Source organism: Rhea americana, unplaced genomic scaffold (genome assembly GCF_003343005.1).
Source record: "Rhea americana isolate MKP2758 unplaced genomic scaffold, rheAme1 scaffold_488, whole genome shotgun sequence".
Lineage (NCBI taxonomy): Eukaryota > Metazoa > Chordata > Aves > Rheiformes > Rheidae > Rhea > Rhea americana.
Genome location: NW_028186632.1, coordinates 6,762 through 33,094, shown reverse-complemented (window position 1 = coordinate 33,094; position 26,333 = coordinate 6,762). Strand labels below are relative to the sequence as shown.

The 26,333-nt window shown below is 50.6% G+C and overlaps 1 protein-coding gene across 13 annotated transcripts in view; it reads left to right on the top strand.

Moving 5' to 3' along the window:
- Positions 1-26,333, top strand: part of BRD4 (bromodomain containing 4) — a 72,047-nt gene that overhangs the window by 41,845 nt on the left and 3,869 nt on the right. For 8 of the 13 annotated variants that reach the window (XM_085317048.1, XM_085317045.1, XM_085317044.1 and 5 more), the window contains 11 exons: positions 2,761-2,896; positions 8,096-8,379; positions 8,925-9,284; positions 11,758-11,886; positions 17,470-17,679; positions 18,258-18,457; positions 19,133-19,434; positions 20,515-20,625; positions 24,925-24,977; positions 25,074-25,500; positions 25,661-26,200. In XM_085317048.1, coding sequence (XP_085173174.1) covers positions 2,761-2,896; positions 8,096-8,379; positions 8,925-9,284; positions 11,758-11,886; positions 17,470-17,679; positions 18,258-18,457; positions 19,133-19,434; positions 20,515-20,625; positions 24,925-24,977; positions 25,074-25,500; positions 25,661-26,200 — 2,752 coding nt within the window. Of the gene's footprint in view, positions 1-2,760; positions 2,897-6,887; positions 7,161-8,095; positions 8,380-8,924; positions 9,285-11,757; positions 11,887-17,469; positions 17,680-18,257; positions 18,458-19,132; positions 19,435-20,514; positions 20,626-24,924; positions 24,978-25,073; positions 25,501-25,660; positions 26,201-26,333 lie in introns of those variants that run through there. The other 5 variants (XM_085317041.1, XM_085317043.1, XM_085317042.1 and 2 more) reach the window with 5 other exon arrangements.

Here is a 26,333-nt window from a genome sequence, read left to right as displayed (position 1 = left end):
GCATTAAACTGATGGCAGTTCAGGCACATCTGTCTTCTGCAGAGAAGTCAGACATGGACAAAGCTGCCTTTGCATTGTTCCCTTGCAGAAGAATTGTTAGTGGATATCATCAGTGTGGAGGTGGTTTCTTCTTTTTTAAAGAATTTTTTAAATCTTCTTTTTTTTAAAAAAAAAGGATTACAAAACCCTTTAAAAAGGATTTTCTCTTTTCTTAACCCCAGATTTGAAAAGCATAGCTTTTCTTAGGATATGACTTGGCGCAGAGCTGTGAGCACTATCAAATACTTGGAAAGAACAGTCTTGCAGGGTTATCCTTCATTTTTCTATATCTATCTTTATTAAGGAGCAGCTAAAGGCCGAGCTGTTTGAACATGAAGTCTGATTGTAGGGGAAAAAGGTGATAAATGCAGCAGTGCATTGAGTTTTGTCATGGCTGTTTCTGGTCTCACACTATGTGAGATTCCCTTCTGGGCAGTGTGAGATGTGTTGGAAACCGTTTCATATGGCTGTGCAACCCTGAGGAGAAAGCAGGAGAAAAAATACGGAGTGACAGGGAGCAGGGCATTTAGGAATTTCATTAGGAATGACATTGGGGGGAAGTAGCCTCTGTGGTAGGCCAAAACAAGGTGAAAACGTGGAGTTTTGATATTCTGTGATGATGGCAAGCCCATCGGATTATCGGAGACATGTCGGCTATACTGAGCACAAGATGTCCCAAGAAGCACCTTGTTATCTTGTCAGGTGCAACAGGTAAGAGCCAAGGGTTTGCTGTTATCTTCAAAACAAAAGGCGGTAAGATGTGGTCAGGCCATCAGCCTTTCCTCCAGTAGTTTCATTCCTTGTCTGCCTGCATCTTTTCCACCGTGTACCCAAGTGATTCTGCTCCCTTCTCATTTCTGCTGCCCTCTGTTTCTCCTAGGTCTCTTCTCTGTACTTCTCCATCTCTGTTGCTTTACCCTCACGTTCTTTGACCTTCTTTTTCCCTCTCGCAGCAGCATCATGCAAGACCCTTTTCCGGTTTGTCCCAACCAAATCGCATCTGCTAGCAGCAGCTGCTGCTTGCAGTTCCTCTCCTCCATTCTTGAATCTCCAAAACGATTTCTTCCTTCTCCAATCCTCTGAACTGGTCTTTGATGTCCCTCATGACTACTTTTGGCTGGTTCTCAAGGTTTGCACACTGTTTGCACCATGTCTAACCCCGTAACAACTTGTGATCCAGGCAGGCTCTACTTGTTGCTGGACATTCTGCCTTTCTTTGGGTTTTATGTTCTCGTATTCTTTGGTTTGGTCCCTCTGAACCATGCCTTTGGACTTGGTCTTTCCTGGATTGAACCAGCGTTATGCAACTTGAATAAGGGCAGGCTCTGAAAGGCTTCAAATTATTAACATACATCCTTCCTTCTTCTTCGCTGCCGCATTTTCCCTCCCCTCTCTCCACAGTGTCTTTGCCCTGCTAGATTTCTCCCTGATCTCCCCAGTCTTCCTAGTTCTTCATTGACCTCCTTCTAGCCAGGAAACAGAAAAAGATGTAGGCTATAAAAGAAATGGCCTTGTGGACTGCGTGGGGCCTGCCTGTAAACCGTATGTCGGACAGCTTTGTGCACGCTGTCTTGTCAGCAAGCATGGTTGTTTGACCATGAGCGGGCGTCTCTTCAGCCTGCATTTACACTGATGGGATGTTCATTTATCATCACACCATCAATCTGAAGACTTAGGCTATTGCTTTTGCCCTTCTCTCTCTCTTCTTCTTCTTACTCTCAGTGAAACAAAACCAAAAAAACTTTGAACCAGATCCCAAACCTTGTTGGTGTCTTCTGGAGTCACCTTTCACACTGGATCCCCAGTTAGTTCTTCCTGAATTTTAAGCCCTCTTTTACGTCTTCCTTGACCTCTGCACGTGTAAGCTTTTGCTCCTGATCTTTAACACTCTCTTAGTTTAGTCCATCCTCCCGATTTAGTTGCTGGTAAAGTTGCTGACCTCTCTCCTGCACAGCGCTCAGCTTCTTCCTTAAAATCCTCCTGTTTGCTCATGCATGGGGAAAATTGCCTTACAAACCCATGCAGCAGTCATCCTCCTCCTCCTCCTCTTTCTCCTCCTCTTCCTTGAATGTTTTACTAAAAGACCTCTTCCCTGACACCTGCAAGATCGGGTGACTCGAGATGATGGGAATGACAAGCTGGTGATAATCCTGTTCTTCTTTTTCCCCTCCATTCCTTTCCTCTGTTTTTCCTCCTCCCTCCATTCAAAAATCAACCTGTGCTGCCCATAAATAATCCCTCATGTCTCATTGATACATCTGTTTGCCTGTGTGTTGAATTGCCAGGTCCCTGCCCATCATCTGCCTGTGCCTTTTAGCATGAAAACCCTTTAGGGCAAGGATTCTCCATCCGTTCAGCACTTGGGACAGTATTATTACACATTTTTCCATTGTATTGTAAGGGAAACAGGCGTACTAAGAAGGATAAAAATACTCTAAAGCAAAGTTATAGGAATTGTTCAGCTGGGCAGTTAAAAGGATTACAGATTGCAGCCCCAGTTATACGTCTTCCCTAACCTCGCAAAATCTTCGCTGAAGTGTTTCTCTGTTTCATGTTTAATTTGCAGTTACAATTAAATTTGGCATTAAATGGAGAAAAGCCCAAACTCTTCAAAACAAAAAACAAATTTTGATTTCTTCTTCTTTTTTTTTTTAGATTATAGCAGTCCGTTCTCTGAAAATATGTGCCTTGCCTAATGTATTGTATCTGTTATTAATCCAGCCAGGGGATGACATAGTCTTAATGGCAGAAGCTCTAGAAAAGCTTTTCCTGCAGAAAATCTCCGAAATGACCCAGGAGGAAACTGAGATTGTTATAGCCCAGACAAAAGGAAGAGGACGTGCAAGGAAGGAACCAGGTAGGCTGCTTGGTCTCCTGTTGCATTCAATTCTTACTTGGAAAATACAGACAGCTGAGCCATGCTCCACCTTCATGCAGTCTCTGGACTGCAAGTCCCAGCATCCAGACCCAGCTTCATCCATTAATTTGGGCCATTTATCCGAGATTTTTAAACTAAACCAGCGTCCCGTGGGGTTGCTGTGTTCATTGGTGTTCTCAGATGGCCTCACTCTGTTGAGTAGAGGGCAGTTCAGGAGCCTTGCGATGGGTCTAAAGTTGGGTGGGATGGAGTGTGGCTACCTAAAACTGTTGCATATCTGTGTGAGGCATATCTGTGGGGAAGAGGAAAGGATATGTGACATATCTTAAACTCCCTTGTCCATGGCTTACGGCCACTTCGCCTTTTTTTGAGGGAAGGAGGAGTATTGAGGATAGACTTTGCAATAAACAGAGCCCTGCTGAGGCTTTGGATTGTTGTTCATACCAGTGAAACGTTGTTCCCCGCTTTTCACCACGGTAAAAAGCTGAGAACGATAGTGAAAGAACTTCCGTCCTGCCGTCAGGAGACTAAGCGAGATTACAGAACACCACTCGAGGTCCCCCGAGGGTAACGATAGCTGCTAAAATAAGCAAGCGGCACGAACCGTATTGTATCAGATCTCTTGAGTTTTACAGTGCTTTCATGTACTTGTGAGTGAGCTCAGTGTTGCAGAGTAGCTGTGTTGGTGTCCCGATGTGGAGAAGCTGCATTGTGCTGACTAGCAAATGACGATTTGGGGGAAGTTGAGGCTTTATTTACCGTGTTGGGAGTCCTGATGGGGAGAACGTCTGAAACCAATCACAAGCTCCAGAATCCACTGATGTCCTCTTTGCATGCACACACAACTTCTTTAAGCTGCAATTCCCACAGTTGGTGCATTAATTTTGCCAAGCTTGTGTTGATGCCAAAACAAGGCACCATCCTTTGAAAGGATGCATTGCTGCGTGCGAGAGGAAACGCTAGTTGCTGAAGAGGGAATCGCTTTGTGCAGACCTCCTCTGTGCTCCACTAAAATCCCAGCAGAGCCCCTTTTTGGGGGGAGCTAGACCGATCGATTGGTTTGGATTGCAGGGGTGAAATTTCAACCTGATCGCTTTAGGCTCTGCATAAAGTTGAATTGCAGCATGATGAAAACTGTTTAAGGTTACAAGTTGGTAAAATCACCCGTACATGCTGTATTTTTGTCTGTTTATATCTTAATAGACTCAGTGATTCAGGCTTTTTTGATGCTCTGTTCCTTGATTAGTAAATTATAGGATCAAAAGGGGGCTGTTCTGCTCATCTAATGCAATCCTCTCTCCACTACATAAAGAGTGATTCAAACACTGGTTCATTTAGTACAGGCTGCCTTGTGGGAGGACATTAATACAGAATAATTAAAAAAAACTCTAGTGCCACTTTTGTGAAGGAATTGGCACTAACTAGTTGCCACGTTAAGTATTTCCAGGATTTGTCTCTGGTCTAAACGCTAAACCACTGCCTCTTCTTTAAATAACTTTGTTATATTGAAGAGTCCCATGTTTTCAAATCTGTGTTCTCCATAATAATCCGATTCTTTTACTATAAGGACTTTTTTTTCCAATCTTTTAGTCCTCCTTTACAGCTCTTCTATGAACCCTCTCCAGTTTTTCACATAAATAACTGTGGACACCCTAACTGGACATAGATGTGACTGCTACTAGAATACTGTGCCAAATACAGAGGTAAAATAGCCTTCTGATTCCCCCTGTTTATACTTCAAGGATTTCATCAGCTCATTTTTTGGCCATGACATTACACTAAGAGCTCAGCTTCAGTCAGTTCTCCACCATGATCCATAGTCTCTTTTCAGACTCCGTGGGAGAGGGACTTCCATTCTGCAGGTCCTCGCGGACCTTGTTGCCTAGAAGTTTGTGTTTGGCCGTGGGGAAACGTGAATTGGCGTGTCCCCCAGCTACCAAACACTGCAGATGGCTCTCCTCTTCAACGCTTCGCCGTGCCCCAGATTTGGATGGTGGAGCTGCCACCTCCATCGACGGCGACTGTGTGTTTTATTTCCGATCATTCATAAAAGGGCCGAACCCATAACTGACCCCAGCGGCACCTCATCTGAAGCATGTCCACTTTCCTTTTGAGATCCAGTTCTTAATTTAAACATGCGTCATGTTGATCTTGCATCATGCTCATTTCTTAACCCAAACACTGTGCCATACTGAGGCCAATGCTTTATGAAAAGTGCTGCACGCAGGGCCGTTAACCGAATTGGCAGTGGCGCTGGCAAGGCACGCGGTTAGCTCGTCCGCGCTGGCTTTCTGGGCGCTTGCGCTCCGCAAGCCCTCTCCTGTGCTGCAAACCTCGGGTCCACCCTGCTACTTTGCTCAGCCTCGGCGTCAGACTGATTGCATTACGGTCAAAACGGACTGTTCTCCGAGGTTTCGAGGTATACTGAGTATCAACAGTAGCAGTCCAGGGAGCTTAACCAACTTTTCTTTTAAGGTTGTGGATTTAAGTTGTCTGGACCTGCTGAGTAAAAGGAGGGGAAAAAAAAAGTCCAACCTCAGTAGTTGCTGTTGAACATCCTCCTTGGTTGCTGTTGGAATGAAAGCATTTCTCCGTTGGCATCATCCAGACATGAGCACAGATCCAGAACGGAAGCAGTTACCAAATGCATTGAGTCTTTTCTACTCAATTACTGACGGTCGCAATTTTTCTCTGTAGGAGGGAATTAAGACCATTGTTAGAACGTCTTTTTGTCCGATACGTTGACCAAAAAGCTGCCCATTTGCACATCTTGAACTGGTTTGTCTTGGCTTTATGTTCTGTCTTCTTCCCTTTGCGTTCTTTTTCTCCGTTTCCTGAGCTGCTAACGTATATTAGCTGCCAGTGACTTCCTGACGTCTGTTTGAACAGCTATACCGTTGGGTCCCGACTCGGGATCGGGCTGCTGAGTGCTTCAATACCACTACTTGCATCTGCAGGAATGCTTTCACTTCCCCGTCTCAGCTACGTGGGGCTCCTTAACCAGTGTTTGCTTCTTTCCCGATTATAGGGCTGTGGTTTGGTTCTTAGGAATGTTTTACTGTGCTCTCGAGCAGTTCTGGTTCTCATTTTGATTGAAATCGTGTGTATCGAGTCCTGAAGGCCGCAGCTTTGCGGCACCGAGCCTCTGAAATGCCAGCAAACCCGATTTAGCTTTTGGATGGATGTGACCAAATCATGATTACTTGTATCTGAGATGTTTTTTTCAGTCATTACCTTTTAGCCAGTGTCCCCGGTTTCTCTGTTATTGCCTTGTTGCTTTTCAAATTGCTGTGTGCTGGGAGAAGCTCTCCTGGGTTAGGAAATGGTTGGCCATCACCTTTTTTAGCACCCCTTAGAGCCAATAAAATGAAATTGCCCGTAGCGAAGCTGTTCCTCCTCAAAGTTTAGAGAGGCACTTAAGAAATAGGTTGTCCTCTCCTCCACGGGGACTGGGGTGCATCTATCTGACCACGTACAGCCTTTCCGAAGGGTAGGTCCCCATCCGAACCCATCACCCTTCAACTCCCTTCACTGACCAGGTTCTCTGTCGAGCCTGAGGGGAGTCCAAGGCAACTGGTTCATCTGGAAACCCTCCCATCACCTGCACCGTGGAGTCTGGGGAATCCCATGCCTGGTGTTGCCCGTGTTAGCTCACCTTGTGATTTACTTGCGCTGAACATATAGTCAAACACCCCGCAAGATCGTTTTCCTCCGGTCTGCTTGTTAAATCAGCTTGCAGGTTGAGAAGGACCACGATGAAGCTCGTTGCTTGAATCGGGAGGGAGGAGATGCTCCTGCTGAGCACGCTCTGCAGTCCGTACACGGCTGGGGAACGTTCGCAAGCACATTCACTGCATAACTACCCTTGTTTTAACGTTGCTGATGTCACGTGCGTGGCGTTGGTTTGGTGGGGAATGATGCTGCTGGAGGACGTGCACTCCGTGAACTCGCTTGGAGGAGTCTGCCAGTTTGGGGCAGTTCTGCTACAGCTTGGGGAGCAGCGGGCGCGGAACCAGCTGCAAAACATTGTCTACTGAGATTATTTCAAAAGGACAGGGGTTTCTAGTAGAAACGATGAAGGGTCCAGATCCAGATGGGTCTTGCAGTCTTCCAAAGTGTTCTGGAGATGGTTGCACGCGGTTGAGGCTTTGTAAGGCCTGAAAACACCCGAGTTTATTCCCTTAGTAAGTTGCTGAATGGAGTTTGCAGCCCAGTGAAGCGCCAGGGATGCCCAGGTGATCTCGTACGTTCTCGTCTTACTGCAACAGGTTGAATTTAATTCAAAAGGACCCTTAGAAACTTATTTGTCCTCTAACCGAGGGGGCTCCTGTAACACCCAAACCTTCTCCGGAATTGGGGGCTTTTAGGATGGTCTCACTTTGCCGGTAGCTCGCTCTTGAAGGACAGCCGGAGGGAAGTAGTGCGTCTCAGCACTGTCAAAGCACGGCGCAATTCCTGTTTGCAGGGTGGTTCCTAAGACTTTTCCCTGGAAAGCTGGGAAAGTTCAGAGCTTTGTATCTCAAAGCAGCAGCAGCAGTTCGAGCAGGGATAGTTTTTCCCACCCCCGCAAATCACTGAAAGGACAGAATGTGAAGTTTCCAAGTTTCCGGTTGAGTGCCCAAACCTCTGGTCTACGATGGGTCCACGTTTGAAATTGTTAATGACGAACTTACCCTCTAGCTGACAGGAGAGATTTCGTAGCAGTTGCAATGACCTAAGTGACCAGCAAATAAGAAACTCTTGGTCTTGACAGCAGATTGTCTCTGAAGGAAGGAGCTACCCAGGTTTGTCCCGTGATTACGGCAGTCGAGAAGCAGTGCGGAAAGGGTAGACGGCGAAAGACGCGTTCAGCTCTTTGCTCTGACTCTGAGGATAGAGGAAAGAGAGTAGTAGTATATCTTTGGCCTGCTCCTCGGTCTTTTTCTGAAGCAGTTTTGGTGCAGCTAGGTCCTGGCCATCTTCATCATTCCACCTAGCAAGCTAGAAAAATATTAAGGAGAACGTGGCTAGTGGGTATCCCTGACCGGCTGCTCGAGCACAGGAGGGACAAAGTATTAATTAAGGAGCCATATTATTTAAATAGCGAGCACGGGGTCGCTGCTCAGCATTAATTGTTTTCCCGTTAAAGCTGAGACACGATGAGAGAAAAGCAACGCTCGCTTTCTTTTATTTTGGCAGTTACATCCAAACCAGGCTCGTCGACGGTACAGAACACGACCCAAGCATCATCCCCAGCCCAGACGCCGGCACCGCCGCAAAACCTACAGTCTGCGCAGACGACTCATTCCTTCCCTTCCGTCACCCCCGACCTCATCATCCAGACGCCAGTAATGACGATAGTGCCTCCTCAGCCGCCCGCGCCTCCGCCGCCCGCCCCCCAAGCCCCCGCTCCACCGGCCCCAGCGCCCCAGCCCATGCAGCCTCACCCTCCTGTTATTCCCACTCCCGCTCAGCCCGTGAAGGTGAGTGATTTGCAGTTAAATATCTAACCGCGTATCGTGTCAGCAGGGCCTGCATCAGGTGGTCGCCCTTCCTTTGGCACTGGAGTCGTCCTTTGAAGGCGACAGCCACGATTTAGTCAAAAGACTCGTGTTCTGAAAACGGTTCTTACTCCCCAATCAGTAGAAAAAGGGAGCCCGTGGTGACCCGCCTAAAGGCAGGTTGCACTCCGCAGGCAATTAAAGTTAGGCGCGATGAATTCCACCCATGTTTGCATGGAAAAACCCTGTTGGTCCTCTTGAGATCTTGCTTATTTGAGCCTTACGTGACTTAGGAAAAAAGATCTCGACTTGCTAAAGTGGCTCTCCTTTACCAGTACAATGGAGCCAACCTGTATATTTTTCTAGAGAGCTCAGTACTTAACGGGAAAAACCTTTCAACTCCCACCCCTCAGCGCTACCTCTGTGCTGAGACTTCTGAGGCACCAGCAGTGGTGAATCCTTGTCATGCTGCAAAACCACAAATGGCTTGAAGACTTGGTAATGTTGATTTCTTTGCTTGATCGTAGACAAAAAAAGGAGTGAAGAGGAAAGCAGACACCACCACGCCAACAACGATAGACCCGATTCATGAATCATCATCCCTGCCCACCGAACCCAAGTCCACCAAACTGGGTCCGCGAAGGGAAAGCAGCCGCCCGGTGAAGCCTCCAAAGAAGGATGTTCCAGACTCACAGCAGCATGTGGTAGAAAAGAGCAGCAAAGTGTCGGAGCAGTTAAAATACTGCAGTGGAATCATCAAAGAAATGTTTGCCAAGAAGCACGCTGCCTATGCCTGGCCCTTCTACAAACCTGTGGACGTGGAAGCCCTGGGACTGCATGATTATTGCGATATCATTAAGCATCCCATGGATCTGAGCACAATCAAAGTAAGCTCAGGTTCACATGAGGAGTGGGGTGGGGAGGTTGGGGTCTGAGGGGGAAGCGGACTACGCGGAAAAGCGAAGCTTTCCCCGCTCGTTTTCAGACCTCTGCCAGGCTGTTTCTTTTTGCCTTAGGTTTTTCTACATTTGGTTTCTCTTGCTTGCCTGGGCTGCTGTTATCGTGACGTTTGGGGAAAAAAAAACAACCCATCAATCTCTCCAGGAGGGCTCTTAGGGACTGCTACACGCTTTTTATAGAAATTTTCCATTACTGTATAAATCTCTACTCGATGTTCCTAGCCCAGGAGATGGCCTCAGTGAGCACAGAATTACGCTAACCAGGGGGTTTTATTTAAAACCAAACATTTTCTATTCTTTTAAAATAAAGGCCCGTGTTTCTGAAGCTGGCTGTCTAAATCAGTCTTCTGTTAAGTTCCCTCTGGTGGAGAGTTTGAGCTGTTTATTTTTAAAAAGTAACTGAAAAGTTACATGTTTTTACTTGAAACATTAATTCATTGCTTAGAAATCTGTAATTTTAGAGCTATGACGTGAACGCCTACTGAAGCTGTTAAAAGCTTAAGTCTGACTCCTAATTCACCCAGCTTAGGTCTGTGTTTATAAACCAGAGGAAAGAACAGACTTTTCCCCCTCCTTCAGCCCACTTCTTCCTGAGGTTATGCCAGGTCTTTTGCCTGCATGAAGCAAGGGAAGGTTGCAGCTCTTCCTTCGTTTCGGCCTACAAACTGTTTTGCTAAAAGGTGACTCAGTGCCACGTTGAAGGTTTTCTCTGCCCCTCAGTTCTGTCGAAGAAGTGACAATTTGGAGCAGCGGCTAAAAAGGCTTTTCAGGCCGTGCATAGAGGATCTTTGTGGGTCCAGCCTTGCGTAATTAGGTTCTTCGCTTTGGCTCGCTGATTCAAACGTAGCTTACGGCCATATGTACGAGCCCGTCTGTAAACGCCGTATCTGTGTGCAATGAATTGGTGAGTCCGATTCCAGTTGCCGGCGGCCAGATGTTACTCCTCTGGCAACCGTGCGAGGTTCAGCTGTGCTCTTGGCGAGCCTGGCAGAAAGGCAGAGCGCTGAACGAGGCGGTGAGGCAGGACCCTCCTCGTCTCCAGCTCCTTCAGGCCAAAACCGAGGTGAATCACCAGCTGGCGCGGACAAGTGTTAGTAAATAGAGGGCTTGATGCTTCTTGGCTTCGGACCTCCGTGCTCACTTTCTCATGGCTTGGAGGAGTCGGACGTGGAGGCTCAGTTTTCGGACTGGGATTTCTGTAGTGCCAAACGCTTTCTCTGTGCGCCGGCCAGCCGTAGTTACGATGCAGATGAGCAAGCAGTAGGTGTAGCAGGTCTTGTGCAGCTCTGGCTGCAGCGTATGCGTTACTGTCTCGCAGATGACCCCCAAACCGCTGCTGGTGGCGTCAGCATGGCCTCCTCAGTCGCGTAGGGCTGCAAGTCTGAGATCACCCTTGGCAGATGTTGCAGGGACAGCTGCTGAACTTTCTTCTCCCTTTTCCTGTTTTTGAATTCAAGCCCTCTTTCCCAGAGACAGAGAGCGAGATTAATTCTTGACTTGGGAAGCTCCTCTTAGCTGCATGTGCCTTGCCGAGCGGAGGTCACCCATCAAGGGCACCTCTACCCGAGCTTGTCCTCCAGGCTCCTTTTATAGCCAGGCTGAAGGAGAGAGCGTGAGAGCAGATTTGTCTCATCGTAGTGCGGATATCTGAGCGGGGCAGAGGGAATCGCGCTCCAGATGCCAGATTTTGGCTGTAAAGGCAGGCTAGATGACTAGATACTGCAAAGTGGGCAAGATGAATCACGTCTCCTGTGCCAGTGTAAAAAGCAGGAGAGGGAAACTGGTGTCTTCTTTCGTTGCCTACCCTCAGCAAAGGATTCTCCTTTCGTCCCTGCACCTTGCCCCCTCAAACGAGGCCACGTTTCCAGAACGAGTACAGACAGCTGAGACCTTCCTTCAAAGGAGGCGAGCCGAGCAAAGCGATATGTCTCGTTCTGTTAATAAACGGTGTCGAGCGCCTGCGGAGCTTTAGCTCCCCTTGGTTCTGGTCCCGCGGAGCCAAGGTTCAGGAGCGCTGATGTTCGGCGGTGGCGTTGCCGGCCTTGAACGCCGTTCTTCCGGTAGAGCGTCACCGTTCGGTTGTGATGGACCTGAGCTGGAGCTCAGGTGATCTCCTGAGTAGGGTGAAGATGGCCTGAAAGGCCTGTAGTCCTCTTTTGAATACACTGTGGAGATACGGAATCCTGGTGGTCCACTCCTTACTTCGTTAGCCAGCTGAAGGCCTTCATTTATCAAAGATGAGTTGCTCCGCTGTAGGGGGAGGAACACGGGCATATGAAGGCCTGTGACTCCGTGGGTGCCGCAGTGCTGTATTTGTTCAATCGATTGGGTTATTTTCTCTGCATTGTTAATAGCAGTGAGTTTTTCTTTCTTTTTTCTTTTTTCCCCCTCTCCTTTCTAGTCTAAACTGGAGAACCGGGAATACAGAGATGCTCAGGAATTCGCCGCCGATGTGCGATTGATGTTTTCCAATTGCTATAAATACAACCCTGCCGATCACGAGGTGGTCGCGATGGCACGGAAACTGCAGGTAAGGAAACGCTTCGTTCCTGTCCGCTTCTGCTTGCAGTGAACGCCTGCATCTTTCTTTACTAATTGCTCCAGTGGAAGGGCCACGTAGTCTTAAAATACTATTAAAAATAAGCAGCCTGGTAGGTAGCGGTAAAAAACCTGCTTCTGTCGTATCACTGTGGAAGCAACAGACGGCGCAGGCTAAATCAGCTGCTCTATTTTGTGTAACAGCGTCTTTCTCGTCTTCTAATCTTTTTGATAAGGGAAAGAAAAGTGAGGCTTTCAAATACCTTCTTGCCTCCTGAAAATACCGAGAGAGAAAATAATTATTTTATCCCCTGCTACATGTTGTCATTCTGGTTATCTTTTTTGTCGTTCTTGCAGTGAAGTTCTGTGCTCTCCGCTTGTTCTGGCACCGTGGGAAGGGTTTGTAATTAATGATTTAGCTGGTAAATAAGCTACACGTGTTTCCCACATACAGAACTACAGAAACTTTGGTATTTCCAACAGCAACAGCAACTCAGTCCCCTTGTTTCTCCTTAGTTCAGAGCGCTCTGCCCCTCGTCGCCTGGCAGAAGCAGGCTCCCAACGGCAAGAAGAACTTCATTCCAAGTGGATCTTTGAGTTTTTGGGGGAATATATTCAAGCATCTTTTAGCAGCACCGGAGAAGCACTGTCAAAAGGAGCTTTGCAAGGAGCTGCCTGCCCACCTGCATTTGTTTGCTGGGCCCGACCGTTTCGTACAAAGCAAATGACTCTTCATCGAGACTCGGCGATTCTCCCTATCTGTGTTTCTAGGTGGTCGTTTCACTTCAGTGCTGATTTCTCCTGGCTTTTCCTCTTTTTGCCTTCGGAGGATTGTGGCTGCTATTGCCATTTTGGAAAGAAATAAGCCTGCCTGTCGTATTGAGCCTCGGTGGCACTTTAATAACTTCCAGCCTTGTCAATTGTGGTTGCGCTGGCAGGAGGAGTCGGAGTTAAGTGCCTCAGCCCTGCGCGGGAGCGAGCGCGAGGCAGCGGAGAGGAGTCTCCGTGGGTGCCTCGGCTGCGAGGAAGGGATGCGGGATGCCCTCGGGTCTCGTTCGGGTTGGCGCCAGGTCTGGATTTTACGGGATGCCCGATCCGTAAGGGCTCGGCTGGTTTGTCGCCCACAGAGGACAGCGCCTTGCTGCGGGGCTCGCTTGGACGACGGCCTCAGCTTGCGCAGGCGTAAAGCCCCCCGCTCGCTTCTTTTTAAGATGCAGAGCGGTGTCGGCTGGGAGCAGCAGCCTTGCACGGAGCGAGCATGCGTGCAGAGGCAGCCCAGTACCAACGTGAGGATTTTTTCTTTTTTTCAGCTTCTTTTGCTTTACAGTTAAGTTTTACAGTTCTTTTCTGGGCTCAAGAAAAGATGAACTCAAGCCGAACGGAGCAGAAGGGCTATTTGAATGACAAGGCTTTGGGGCTGCGGCTCTAGGAAAGCAGAATTAAACCAGCGTGGCTTGCTTTTCACCTTCAGAAAGGAAAGCAAGGAAAGGATCTGATTTACATCAGAAAACACCAGCGAGCTGGGGAGAAACTATTAATTCAAGGACATTTGACTCAAAAAAACAAAGGCTAAACTAGACATTAATAGCCCTGGGGCTGGATTTGTAACCAGTAGAGCGATGCGTTTCTAAAGGAGAAACAGGAGAAAAACGCTTCTGGATTTTCTGTAAAACAAGTTTCTGAAAGCTCCTGGGTGTTGCAGTTGCCTGTAATGAGAAGAGAGTTTGTGTGACCGAGAGTAACTTCTGACGAGTTTGCAGAACCAAGATATTTGCACGTCTCAAACCAGAGCAATATTTTGTTTTGTCTTCATCGGGAAGCAAAGCTCTCCGCTGTAACGGAGCGGATCGGCAACTGCCGACTTCGCATGAAAAACTCTGCCCAGGATTGCTTCCCCTTCTGCTGAAGTGAAGCAACTCATTTCTAGAGGGCAATAGCAGCTCATGAAAATACTCCCAGCTGTTTTGCTTGGGTCGAGATGTGAGGGTGGAAGACGCGGAGTTGGACATTGGTGTGCAAAGTGAAGGTGCAAAAAAAAAAACGTTGCAGGGATCTGAGTGGCAGCAAATGCAGGGCGCAGGTCTGAGCTGCGAGAGCGATGCGTACCGAAAGGAACAACTCCTACGGCGTTTTCCTCCGGGAAACATCAAAATTTTCAGGGTGCTGATAGTTTCTCTTGACGCTTTTACAAAAACACTGCTCGGGTTTGAATAGAGGCTGTGTAAATATGTGTTTCCGCTTGCTCTGAACGTGGAATTAGTAGCCTTCAGCAGGCTTACTAATTCTTTTTTTCCTTTTTTTTTTGCACTGGGTTCTGCGGTAAGTTGGTGCCTGGAAAAGATGACGCTTGCCCTTTTCCCCAGCTACTTTTTCTTATTTTGGTCTAGCTTTCAGTGCAATCGCAATTTCCCTTGGGGACGTCAGTGCTGCAAACAGACTTGGGAATGCATCGCTGCGTGGAGCCGCTCCGGAAGCTTGCTTCCCAACGCGAAGATGGAAAACGGGCTCTTCGAACGTGGCACGGAAGCCCCGCGGACGTGCGTCAACAGCGGATTGGGAAAACGTCTTTTTTGTCCGTTTATAAAGCCAGTTTTCATATTCTGTGTGTTGGAGCCCTTTACTTTAGGCGCTTGCCCTTGCTCGGCTTAATATCTTTCACCCTCTTTGCGTGGCTGTGCATCAAGAGCCCTAGTCCCAACAAAATGGGCTTAAACACGCATTTTTTTCCCATGATACTGCCTAAAACCAGTGATGTTTTGCTCAGCGTGTTGGAGTTCAGAGTCCCCTTCCTTGTCTGCCACCCAGTTAAAAGAAAAGGATCTATTTTAACGAGGAGTCGGAGGAATCATCCTTGGTGTATTCGGCTGTAACAACTCAGGGTGGCGACGGCGGCGTCTCCAGTGGATGGATAGGGGCCAAAACGGCAACGCTCTCCTGCTGACCACCCTGCGAAACAGCGATAGCACCTCTCTGTTGCTTTTCTGCAATGCCTTGAAAGCTCCTTTCGACTGCAAAGAAACCAAAAAGTGAGGGAGGCTCATGGCAGCTCATCCAGATTTCGAAACAAGGCGGCAAATTCAAGTTGGGACCCGGGGCGGTGAGTTAGACACCACGAACGCACCATGTTTCTCAAGAGCTAGTCCCGCTCACGGCTCAATGAGTTATCTGGCCGTTCTGGAAACGGTTTTGTGTTCCCCTTGGAGATAACTCTGCCAAAAGCTCTCTCCTTTGCGGGGGCTGTTAGGGCTTTACCGCTGGAAGGACGCCTTTTGGATCTCCAGCGTTTCAGCTTGGAGTCGCTTCTCGAAGAGGCAGATTGCACAGTAAAATCACGCTTGCGCCGCCTTCCTTAGGACTTTGGGGACCTCGATGCTGCTAGTTTTCCTGTTAGGAACCAGTCTGAACCTTAAATACACTGAAGGTCACCTCTTTATTACATATATGTACAGCATCAGATGATCTGGACAGGACAAGCTGAGGACAGGCCACCAGATGTTACATTATCCCGTTTAACAAACGAAGAGCAAAGGCGCAGAGAGTTCAAAGGAGAAAAGCAACCTAGCGGGGCTCCAGCTGCGCTAATTTGAGGAGGAGGGAAGGACGTAAGCGGCTCAGGAACATGCCGACGTCGGGAAAAACCCTACGGACGCTGCGGTCCTTGTTGAGAAACTCGCGCCAAGGCGTCGCCCGTTCCTCGGACGAACGCTTTTCACGCAGCACCTAACGCTGCTTGGCGAGACGACTGAGTTACTGCGCTGCCTGCTTCAAATTAGCTTGGGCTTAACGCTGCGTTTTGATACCGCGGGGTTTTTTTCACTTGCTGAGCGCTTCTGAAGAAGTTATGTAAATACATACGCATCAGCGTGCAGTTAATATTTACAGTCTGCAGGCCATGCCTGCACCGAGCCGCACGCCCAGCACATGGAAAATCCAAGCTGGCATGCAAAAATAAATAACAACTATATGAGCGTTGGACCTTCGGGCAGAAGGAGAAAGTCTGGTTTATCTTCTGAGAGCTTGCAGAGAGGCAGAGAATTAGTTTTGCAAAGACTGATGCGAAAAACTTGTCTCATCTTTGGCAGGAGCAGGTGGGGCTGTCGCTGCCCGCAATCGCTTGCTGGTTTTTCCTAGTCCTTTGTACATATAGTTGTGCTCTGTCGTTGCCTTTCTACGTGCAGCTGACTGGAGTGGAGCAGCAGTTAAACGTCAAAATCCCGCTGAGGAATCCCGTTGCTCTTAGCCCCATTTTCGGCTGAGTCTCCATCCGTAATTTGGCTGCAGCGGGGGAAAAAAAAACACCCCCGTGTTCCCGTCGCTGCTCCAATCTCTCCCTCCCCTGGCTGCTCTCACCCGCTCTAGCGTCACTCCGTGCAAAACCGAGGAGGAGGAGGAGAGCGTTCCCGCGGTCCCGATTCTCCACGGAGCCTGCAGGGATGCCAGCGAGCAGCTGGGAGAGGCAGCAGATGCTTTTTCACACCGCCGAGGCCCCCGTCGCGGTCGGGCGAAAGCGCTGGGAACGGCCAGGGCAGCGGTTCGCCCTGTCTTTAAGATCCACCTGCACCGCCCTCTGGACCTTCCTCATCTCTGTGTTGACTCTTAAAAAGAGCCCGGAGTGACGAGCTAAGCTCCGGCTCAACTGCCTGATTTTTTTAAACAACTCAAAGCAGCCGAGCGGAGCCCGTTTTAGCGTCTCGCTGGCCTCTTAGGAAGCAAGCAGCCTGAACAAATTGCACTTTTCTCCCCCCCCCCCAAGCATTTCTCCCAGCACAAGGGGATTAGGATGAACAAGGTGGTTCCTCGGAGAGGAAAGCCTGCCTGTTCGGGGGCAAAATCATCTTTTTTTCCTCCCCCTCCGGTTGTTTTGCTGGACTGGTTGCAAGGAGAGTAAGGCTTGGTGTGAAATGAGCTCGGGTGTCTCATCCTTGATGGTGGGTTTTTTCGCTCCTTATCTATCTGGCTCATCTTAGGTTTAAACTAAAGTGGATGTTAATACGAGGCTTGGGTAAAAGTTCACTCTCATGTGTGGGATAACTGTGGAATTAAGCCACTTTTGTGCCCTGACTCACCCTTGAGGGTAATTTGAAACGGCTTGCACAAGCGTTTGCATGCAACCGAGGTGGTTTTTGTTTTCCCGATGCCAGTAGGATAAAGGCCAGCGGCGATTTCCTTTGGAAGCTCCGGCCTGCGTCGAGGCTGAAAAGGAGAATAAATTGCAGGCTGTGTTCGAAAGACCTGTTTTGAGGTGTCTGCGAGCACACTGCTGAAACAGATATAGAAACCCTCAGAATGTGCAAGCCATTTGCTTCTTATTTAGGTCAAAAATGCAGCCTTTAAACCAGCCTTACCTTTCCTGTCTCTAAACTTTCCCCTCAAACTGTTTTGGATGTGGTCAAAGCTCCAAACAGACGTAGAGCGTGAAGGAAATTGCCTTGTCTGCGAAACGTGGTCTTGCGCGTGCGTTTTGATTGCTCGAATGGCAACCACAGGTATTCGGGGAACACCCTGGAGAGAGAATCAAAGTTTGTAGTGTAGCTCCCCTGCCAAACCCTGCGTTATTTTTCCAATGTATTTGCAGGACGTGTTTGAGATGCGCTTTGCTAAAATGCCAGACGAACCAGAAGAACCTGTGATTCCGGCCTCTTCTCCCGTGGTGGTGCCACCTCCGACCAAGGTGGCTCCCCCTTCGTCTAGCGATAGCAGCAGCGATAGCTCGTCCGACAGCGACAGCTCGTCGGATGACTCCGAGGAAGAGCGAGCTCAGCGGTTAGCAGAACTCCAGGAACAGGTAACGTGTCCGTCTTGAGGGATTGGTCTCACGCTCGAGGGCCTTGGGCAATTTGCTCTATTTGGCTCAAAGCCTCGTTGTAAAAATAATGAGCGTCAGCTGTAAAGCGCTATAAAACCTTCAGTCGTAAAGGGCTAGCAGAGCACTAAGGGATTGGTGCTTTCCAGAATGGTCCTTCCAGACTCATTTAGGACACCCAAAATGTTCCATAATCACAAGAATTCAAGAATGTGGAGCCTCGCTTCCGAGCCCCCTGTGGCCTTCCAGCTCATGACGTTGTTAGTACTAGTAAGTAAAGCATGACTGGTGCTGAGGAAGCGAGCAGCCTCCTTCTGCAATTAACGGGGAGAAGTACAGTGCCAAACTCTTTTATGAAGAGTTTGGTCCAGACACTTAAATACCCAAAAAGTCACGGTATGCGGAAAAGCTGGAAAAACAGGCCTAATATTAACAGATAAGAAAGCATAGGTAGTACAAAAAAATAAAAGGAGAAAAGCATCAGAGAGAAAGGTAATTAATATGGAAGAGGAGGAGGTGCTGGGCAAAAGTATCTTGATCTTTGTATGTCTGCCTCTCAGCTTAAAGCAGTGCATGAACAGCTTGCAGCCCTGTCACAGCCCCAGCAGAACAAACCAAAGAAAAAGGAGAAAGACAAGAAGGAAAAGAAGAAGGAGAAGCACAAAAAGAAGGAGGAACTGGAAGACAGCAAGAAAAGCAAAGCCAAGGAGCCACCGTCCAAGAAGACTAAGAAAAGTAACAGCAACAGCAGTACCTCCAGGTCAGCCCTGTCCCCGTTGCGTTCGCTATTTCTTTTACCCCTTCCTTTTCTCAGAGCTTCAGGTCTTGAATTAGGAGGTAAGATGCTGAGAACTGAGTGTCGGCTGCTCGCCGGCTGCTCGCTTGAAGGGGCTGTAGCATTTTAGTGCTTAACTCCAAGGCAAAAAGCAGTTGCTTGGCCTATTTAGCTGTGATGAGACAGAATTAAGGACAGGGGAAGCGAGCGGCGCAAACCTGCAGCGAGATCTCCTCGGAGCTCGCCTCTGTCCCCGGGCCTCACCACATCACTTAAACGTTAAGTGCGTTAGCACGGGTGGGCTTCGAATCCGCTTGAGACTGCGAGGGTTTTTTTTTGTTGTTTTGTTTTTCTCTCTCCCTCGGATAAACTTGCAAGCACAGCTACGGCTGTTCTTGCCAGGCGGTTTTGAAATGCTCAGAGCGCAGCCACGATGCTAAAGCCAGGCCGAGCTGTTTTTCCTTCTTGCGGACGTTCTTCACGCGTGCTGGGTGTTGCCTCCCTTGCCCCTACCTCTAGCTGCTGCCGCTTCGCACCGGGCGCCCAGGTTACTCTCTCCGTGGTAGCAGCAGTTTCTGAAATACGGCAGTGGCGGCGTTAACGTTTGAGACACGAGAACTGAGCAGCTACTGTAATAATCTCTTTATAATTATTCTTAAGTAGCAAGAAGGAGCCTGTGACGGTGAAGAACAGCAAGCCCCCTCCAGCCTACGAGTCTGAGGAGGAGGAGAAGTGCAAGCCCATGTCCTATGAGGAGAAGAGGCAGCTGAGCCTGGACATTAATAAACTCCCTGGTGAAAAACTGGGCCGAGTTGTCCATATCATCCAGTCGAGAGAACCCTCACTTAAAAACTCCAATCCAGATGAGATTGAGATTGACTTTGAGACGCTAAAACCATCCACGTTACGGGAGCTGGAGAGATATGTAACGTCATGTTTACGGAAGAAGCGGAAACCTCAAGGTACCGTTCATCCTCGAAGCAGCTTTCCACGTGTTCCGGTGCTCTATTCCCAGCACGTGGAAAGGGATAGGGGGCACGTAGCAATATTTTAGCTGTTTTATATCCTCGTTCAGGGCCAGAGAGGATTTCACAGCTCCTCCTTGTCTAGCAAAACACTTTCATGACCCAGCCGCGTGCGTATTAAATCCTGCTGCTGGGCTTTAATCCGGCGGCGAGGCGGCAGAGGGGAAAGATGGTTTCGCTCGCCCACAAAGTGCTTCCGCACCAACCTGGGATGCCGCTGCGTGAGGGTTTGCGTTTGAGTTTTGTGGGCTCCGGGCTGAGAGACTCGCTACGTGGTCCTTCCTCTCCACAGGCTTTGGGAATTAGAAGTTTTTTTTTTTTTTGCCACTTTTTAGTATATATATTAATATAATTTGTGAGCAAAGAACCGATAAGCATTTTTTTTTTTTTACCTATATGATATCTTTCCCTGAACGATGAGGCAGCGAATAGGGATTTGAGAGGAACCTCTGCGCTGCCCGTTGGCCAAGCTTTAATGGTTACTGCACAGGATAAATCTAAATGGGAAACAAGCCTGGGCAACTCTAACAAGTTTTTATGCTTATACACCTGAGTAAAAGATCCCAATTTCAGTTTAGTTCAGCAAGTCATGAAAAGGTATGACAGTGCTAGTGGCCTTAGCAGCTCTTGGGCCATAGCTGCACATTTTTATTCTAGTTTAGACCTATTACATTTATTCTGCCTTTAAAAAAGAAAAAAGGCAGTTCCCTACTATTTCACTGCCTCAAATGCCGAGCTGAACCAGGAAGCTGATGGAGCTAAGAAATAATGAGGCTAAAAAGTGAATTTTCAGCCCTATTTGTGGCCTAGCTGGTACACATCAGCGTTGGGAAGAAGGGCAGAGATTGGGAGAAGGGTTTGTGCATCAGTGGGCTTGCATTGGCGAGTGCTGCGTCCGCACGGCCTCCGGTCCGCTCCTGGACGTGGCGTTGGTAGGGGAGGAGGGCACAGAGCCCGAGGTAAGACGCCGGCTTAGTTTTTGATGTCCGTTGATGATGTCCTGTTATCTTGTTGCAGCAGAGAAAGTGGACGTAATTGCTGGTTCCTCTAAAATGAAGGGGTTCTCCTCCTCAGAATCGGAGAGCACCAGCGAGTCCAGCTCCTCCGACAGCGAAGATTCAGAAACAGGTTAGATGCGGCTTATTTAAAGACTCAGTCCTTTACCTGTTTTCTGTATAAATAAATATGTTTTCATTACCGGCTTGGTCTTTAATTTTTTTTTGTCTTTGTAATTCCAACCGTGCACCCGGCGTAGCTGCTGCACCTTGGCCCGGTTTGGGCCCTCTCTGCATGCAGCTTGGCGGTAGCGGTGTTGTCTCTGGCATTTCACGGGCACTGCGAGAGGTTCTTTTCCTGAACTTTCCTTTCCTTAAGTTGGGCGCGGGAGCCAAACTCGGACACGTGCCGACGTATCTCTTTGTCTGCCTAATGACCTAGATCTGTGTTTTTAGCAAGCTGCTGTGTTTTCCTCAGAGAAGGTCTGCAGCGTTCTCACCGGGAACCGCCAGAGCAGCGTGGTGGGGAAAAGCTGAGATGTGCATTGGCGTATAAAACCTTTTCTTTTCCTTCTTTTTAAGGCACTGGGCAAGAATTTCTTGGAAAAAGTAGGAGAACCTTGCGGGGCGGCGTCTGCTCCGCGTAGCCATTCGGTTTTTCGCGAGTACCGACCTCGGCCTTGCGTGATTTGGCCTTCGATGAGTTCGCCCTCATGTTCTCGTGAAGCCTTGCTCTTGCCTATGAAACCACTCGCCAGCGTTCCCCGCGTGGCGTTTTCCGATCAGCGAAGCAGCAGCCAGGCTTTGTCGCTTCCCGTAAACGCTCCTGGTTTTACGGATGTGTTTGCCCGGGATCGCTCCGCGGCGTGCTGTCTGGCAGCATGACATGCAGAGGTTGCATGCTTTTGCCTGCTTTATGCCTTTTTATTAGAAATCTGTTTTTTTTTCCCCCTAAGGAACTCGGGTTTGATCAGTTAGGGGCAACTAGTTTATTTTCTGCTTTCCCGTTTTAATCTCAAAGAGCCAACAAAGATTTGGACCTTCCAAGGCTTCTGTGAAAAGCTTTTTTTTCCCCAACAAAAATCACCCGTTCTCTGCTCTTTCTCCCCTCCGCGCCTCTTCGCAGGCACGCGCGGATTTTGGGAAGGGCAGCGCCATCCCTCCGAGCCCCTCGCTTGGTTTTCGCGCCCTACGACTCTCCCTAGCGTCGCGGCGACGCGTCCGCGTTTCGCGAGCCGCCGTCCGTCCCGGTTTCGATCCGGGCCGCGGCGGCGCGCGGCGTTAACTTCGCCAAGCTGCAAACGCCAAAATTGGTGTTTTTTAGAAGGAACTGAAATGATTGCAGAATACCCGTTCCCTAGCCAAATGCTGCCCAAAAAGCAGACTGTAAATCTTTGCTCCTGGGATGAAGAAAACGGGTTTGACCGTAACGTCGCTGCAAACAAAAGCTGATTAAACTCATCACCCTGCAGCTTTGGCCCAACCGACGGCCGCTCGCAGTTTTAAAGCGGCGATAATGTTGCTTTTGATCCACTTTCTCTCAACGCGTTTCAGTTTTCTCTGCTACGTTCTCGGCTTTTCCAACTTGAGCTGTTCCCTGGGAATTCCCGGAAAAGGAGGAATCGTGGGGCCGCGAGAACGATGGCAAAGCCCTGAAAACCTTAACTTTGGTTTGACGGACGGTTTCGGAGGACCCCGATTTTGCTTTTCTTCCAAAATTGCTCTGTAGGGAGAGTTCACCTTTAGGAATTGCAGCTTTTTATCCACGGTTGAGTACGGGAAAAGGCGGTTTGCTTGGCACGGAGATAAAACGCCTGTGGTTTTAAGCTCCCTGCCTTGCACGCAGATGCGGCTTGCTCCCGGTGCCGGAGATGCTCTCGATTTGCTCGACGCGTTATTTTATTTTAGTGATTTTTTTTTTTCAATGTGAGGAGCTCCGGGTTTTTCCTTTCCCCGCCTTCCGTGTCCGCTGTAAACGCGTGGGACGGCCGAGCCGCACGTTCCCCCGGCTGAGTGTCGTTGGGACGGGACGAGGGCAGGGTCTTACGCTCTTTTTTGGGGATGGAGGGGGCTTTTCCATGATTTCCGCCTTTCCCATGATTTTAGGGAGCTTTTCATGGGGCTCTGCAGCTTCCCCACGATTTTGGGGGGCTTTTCGCAGGGCTTGGCGGCTCCCCCATGATTTTTGAGGGTCTTGGCGGGGCTCTGCAGTAAATCTGGCAGTCGCTCAGGCAGCACTGGAAGGAATCTTGACGAGGAACGGGCTGTTTTGTGCCTGTTTTTTTTGATCCCGTTTTATTTAGGTTAGCGTTTGCTCTGCTGCACGGAATTCCTCTCTGCAGAGCTGTTTGATTTCTTGCCTTTTACCTGCGTTTTTTTTTTTTTCTTTTTCTTTCTTTGGCTTTAACAATACCATAACCACTATCTGCCTTTTGCAAAACCGCCCGAGGAACTGCATACGTTTTATATTCTTTTCTTCCAAAGAGCAAAAATGAAAAGTGTTGGGCTCACTGCGGAGAAACGCATCTTCTATATTATCCCAGAATCATAGTTTTAAGCAAATAATTTACCGCCGAGATTTGCCACTAGCCTAACGGTCTTGTATCCTTCTGCTATTCCGGGTGAGCGTGGGTGGGAGTGAGGATATTTAGGGTGAAAAAAATTCACCGGGGAGGAGGGGGAAAGAGAAACACCGTAGAGTGTTTTTTTTTTTTTTTTTGCTTCCCCACGGCTTTGAGGGACTTTGCAGCGGGCGAACGGAGAAGGCGGCTGAGCGCGGTGGGAGCCCGACGCCGTCTCCGTCCTCGAAGCCGTGATAATTCCCTTTTTCTCACTTTCTCGTCCGCCGGCGGCGCCGGCCGCCCGCTTTCCTCCAGCCACGCTCGAGGCTTCGTCGAGGGGCTTTTCCCATCGGAATCGAAGAGTTTTTTCCGCTTGCAAGCAAATATTTGCTGGCAGATTCGCTGCCGTAGTTTTTGCAGCGGCTGGAAGCTGGAACCGCTGTTCTCTCCAACCGTGTTTTTTATTCCCCTCCTCCCTGCCCGGGGTAAATGCTCGTTTCACTTCACTTTTATCAGCTGCAGAAAGTCACCTTTGGTTAGGAAAAGCCGCCGCACACCCCGGGAGGGAAAAATGCCGTTAAAATCTCGCCTTAACTCACATTCTGCTTGCTTTGGGTTTTTTTTTTTGTTGTTGTTTTTTTTTCCCCCCTTTCCCAAGTCTTGAAAAACTCCAGCCTTGACCCCGGCGGGACCTTGGAGCTTTACTTTGGCTTTGCCGCCGGAGCCGCTATTCCAAGCATTTCTCCCACGACTCGCAGCTCCAAACTTCCCCGGCTTTTTTTTTACCTTATTTGTGGCTTCACGCGGCTCATCCGGAGCCGTTTTGGGGCCTTTGCAAACTGCTGAGATGGGGCCATTTCCCTTGATAAGAAAAAAAAAAAAAAAGCAGAGCCAGGACGCCAGTATAATTTTGGGGGAAATTCGGGGGAAATCTTTTCACGGCTGCCGGACCTGCAAGCGTTGCTCTGCGGGAGGTTCAAGCCCGCCGCGTGCTCGCGGTCGGTTTTGGACACGCGGCGGAGCGGAAGCAAGAGGGGCGAAACGCTTGCGGCGACTGGGATATTTAATTGCAATTAGGCTGGGCTCCGCCGAGCCTCGGGAATCGGCGGAGCCTCGCCGGAGCAGCTCTCGCCTGCTTTCCCGCCTGACGCCATCCACGGGAATATTTTTGTTTTCCCGGCCGGAGGAACGTGAGCGGAGCGGGCTCCGCGTTTCGAGCCGTTCGCCGAGGGGCCGCCGCCTCCAAACGCCCCTTTTCGCTGCCCGGAGCGCGCTTGAAATAACGATGGCTCGTCGCCTGGGATTTGCCGCGGAGGAATTTTTATTTGGGAGGGGTAGAAGGGAGGGGGCCCGCTATGGGACGGCGCGGTTTCGCCGCTCCGCCGCTTCTTGGCAGAGGAGAAAGCCTGGGAACTTGCCGGGCGTCCCCAAACTTAGCTCGTGCCTTAAAAATAATCTTGGCGGCGAAAGGGAGCTGGCGCAGGACGCCGACCCGCGGGGCTTTGGGCTCGGCAGGGCGGCCGGGTTTATTTATTTATTTGCTTGTTTATTTTGAACGTCGGGTTTCTTTGCCAAGTCCCTCGCGCTCCTCTTTACCGCTCCGAGCGGGGCCTGCGATGGCTTTTTTTTTGTTGTTGTTGCTGCTGCTTTTGTTTTTAAAGGCTGTTGGAAGCGCGACGTCGGCCTGAGGCCGGGGGCAGGAAACGTTCTCGCTCGGCGCCGGCGCCGCCGTCCCGGCTCCGGGCTTCGCCAGCGCCTTGTCCCTTGGGCGAGGCGTGAAAGCGGCATCGTTTTCGGCGCCGGCGGGGGAAGGAACGTTGTGGGCGCCGGGCGGCCGCTAACGTTTGCTCTGTTGCCTCTTGTCTTTGCAGAGCTGGCGCCGAAAGCCAAGAAGAAGGGGCATTCCGGGCGGGAACCCAAAAAGGTAGGAAGCGGGGACGTGCCGGGGAACGGGGGCGGAGGGGCTCGCGAGCCCGCCGAGCTGCCGTGGCGGTAACGGGCGCCGTTTGCTCTTCCTCAGCATCACCATCACCACCATCAGCAGGTGCAGCAGCAGCAGCCGCCGCCGCAGCAGCAGCCGCCGCCGCAACAGCCGCCGCAGCAGCAGCCGCCGCCGCAGCAGCAACAGCCGCCGCCGTCGGCGCCGCAACAGCCGCCGCAGCAGTTGCAACCGCTGCAGCCCCAACCGCCGGCGGCGCCCGTGCCGCCGCAAGCGCCGCCGCCGCCACCCCCGGCGCTCAAGTCCTCGCCGCCGCCGCCGCCTTTCGTGCCCGCCCAAGTGCCCGTGCTGGAGCACCCGCTCCCGGGCACCATGTTCGACACCATGACGCATTTCGCCCAGCCCATCCTGCACCTACCCCAGCCGGAGCTGCCGCCCCACCTGCCCCAGGCGCCCGAGCACAGCACTCCTCCCCACCTCAACCAACACGCCGTGGTCTCGCCGCCAGGTGAGCCCCCCGCCGAAGCCGCGCCGTGGCCGTCGCCGCCGGGGGCTTTGACGCCCCGGCGTGGGTGCTGCCGTGGGTGGGAGGGAATTGCAAGGCAGCAGCGGCTGCCGCCTTCTTGCCAGGGCTGCAGTTTCACCGTCTCCTTTGCCTCTCTCGCCAGCTTTGCACAACGCTCTGCCGCAGCAGCCCTCGAGGCCCAGCAACCGAGCCGCCGCGCTGCCCCCGAAGGCGCCGCGTCCGCCGGCCGTCTCGCCCGCCCTGAGCCAGCAGCCCCTGCTCCCGCAGCCGCCGCTGCCCCAGCCGCCCCAGGTGCTGCTGGAGGACGAGGACCCGCCGGCGCCTCACCACAGCCTGCCTCTGAGCGCCAGCCAGATGCAGATCTACCTGCAGCAGCTGCAGAAAGTGCAGCCGCAGACTCCGCTTCTCCCTTCAGTGAAGGTCCAGTCGCAGCCGCCGGCGCCCCTGCAGCCGCCGGCGCATCCCGCCGTGCCCCAGCTGCAGCACCCGCCCCAGCAGCGGCCCATGCACATGCAGCCCCTGCCCTTCCCTCCCCACATGCCCCAGCCGCAACCCCCGCCGCAGCAGCACCCGCCCCCGCCGCAGCCCCAGCCGCAGCCCCCGCCGCAGCCGGCGAAGCCCCAGCAAGTCATCCAGCACCACCCGTCGCCCCGGCACCATAAGCCCGATCCCTACTCGACCGGTGAGCGGTGCAGTGGGGCCGGCGGTAGAGTCTGACCGGTTTAAGCGACGTACATTAGGGGTACGGGATGGGTCGGGCTGCCGCGCGGGTGGGTTGTTTTTCTCCCCCTTCCCCTTTTCCCCGTCCTCCCCCC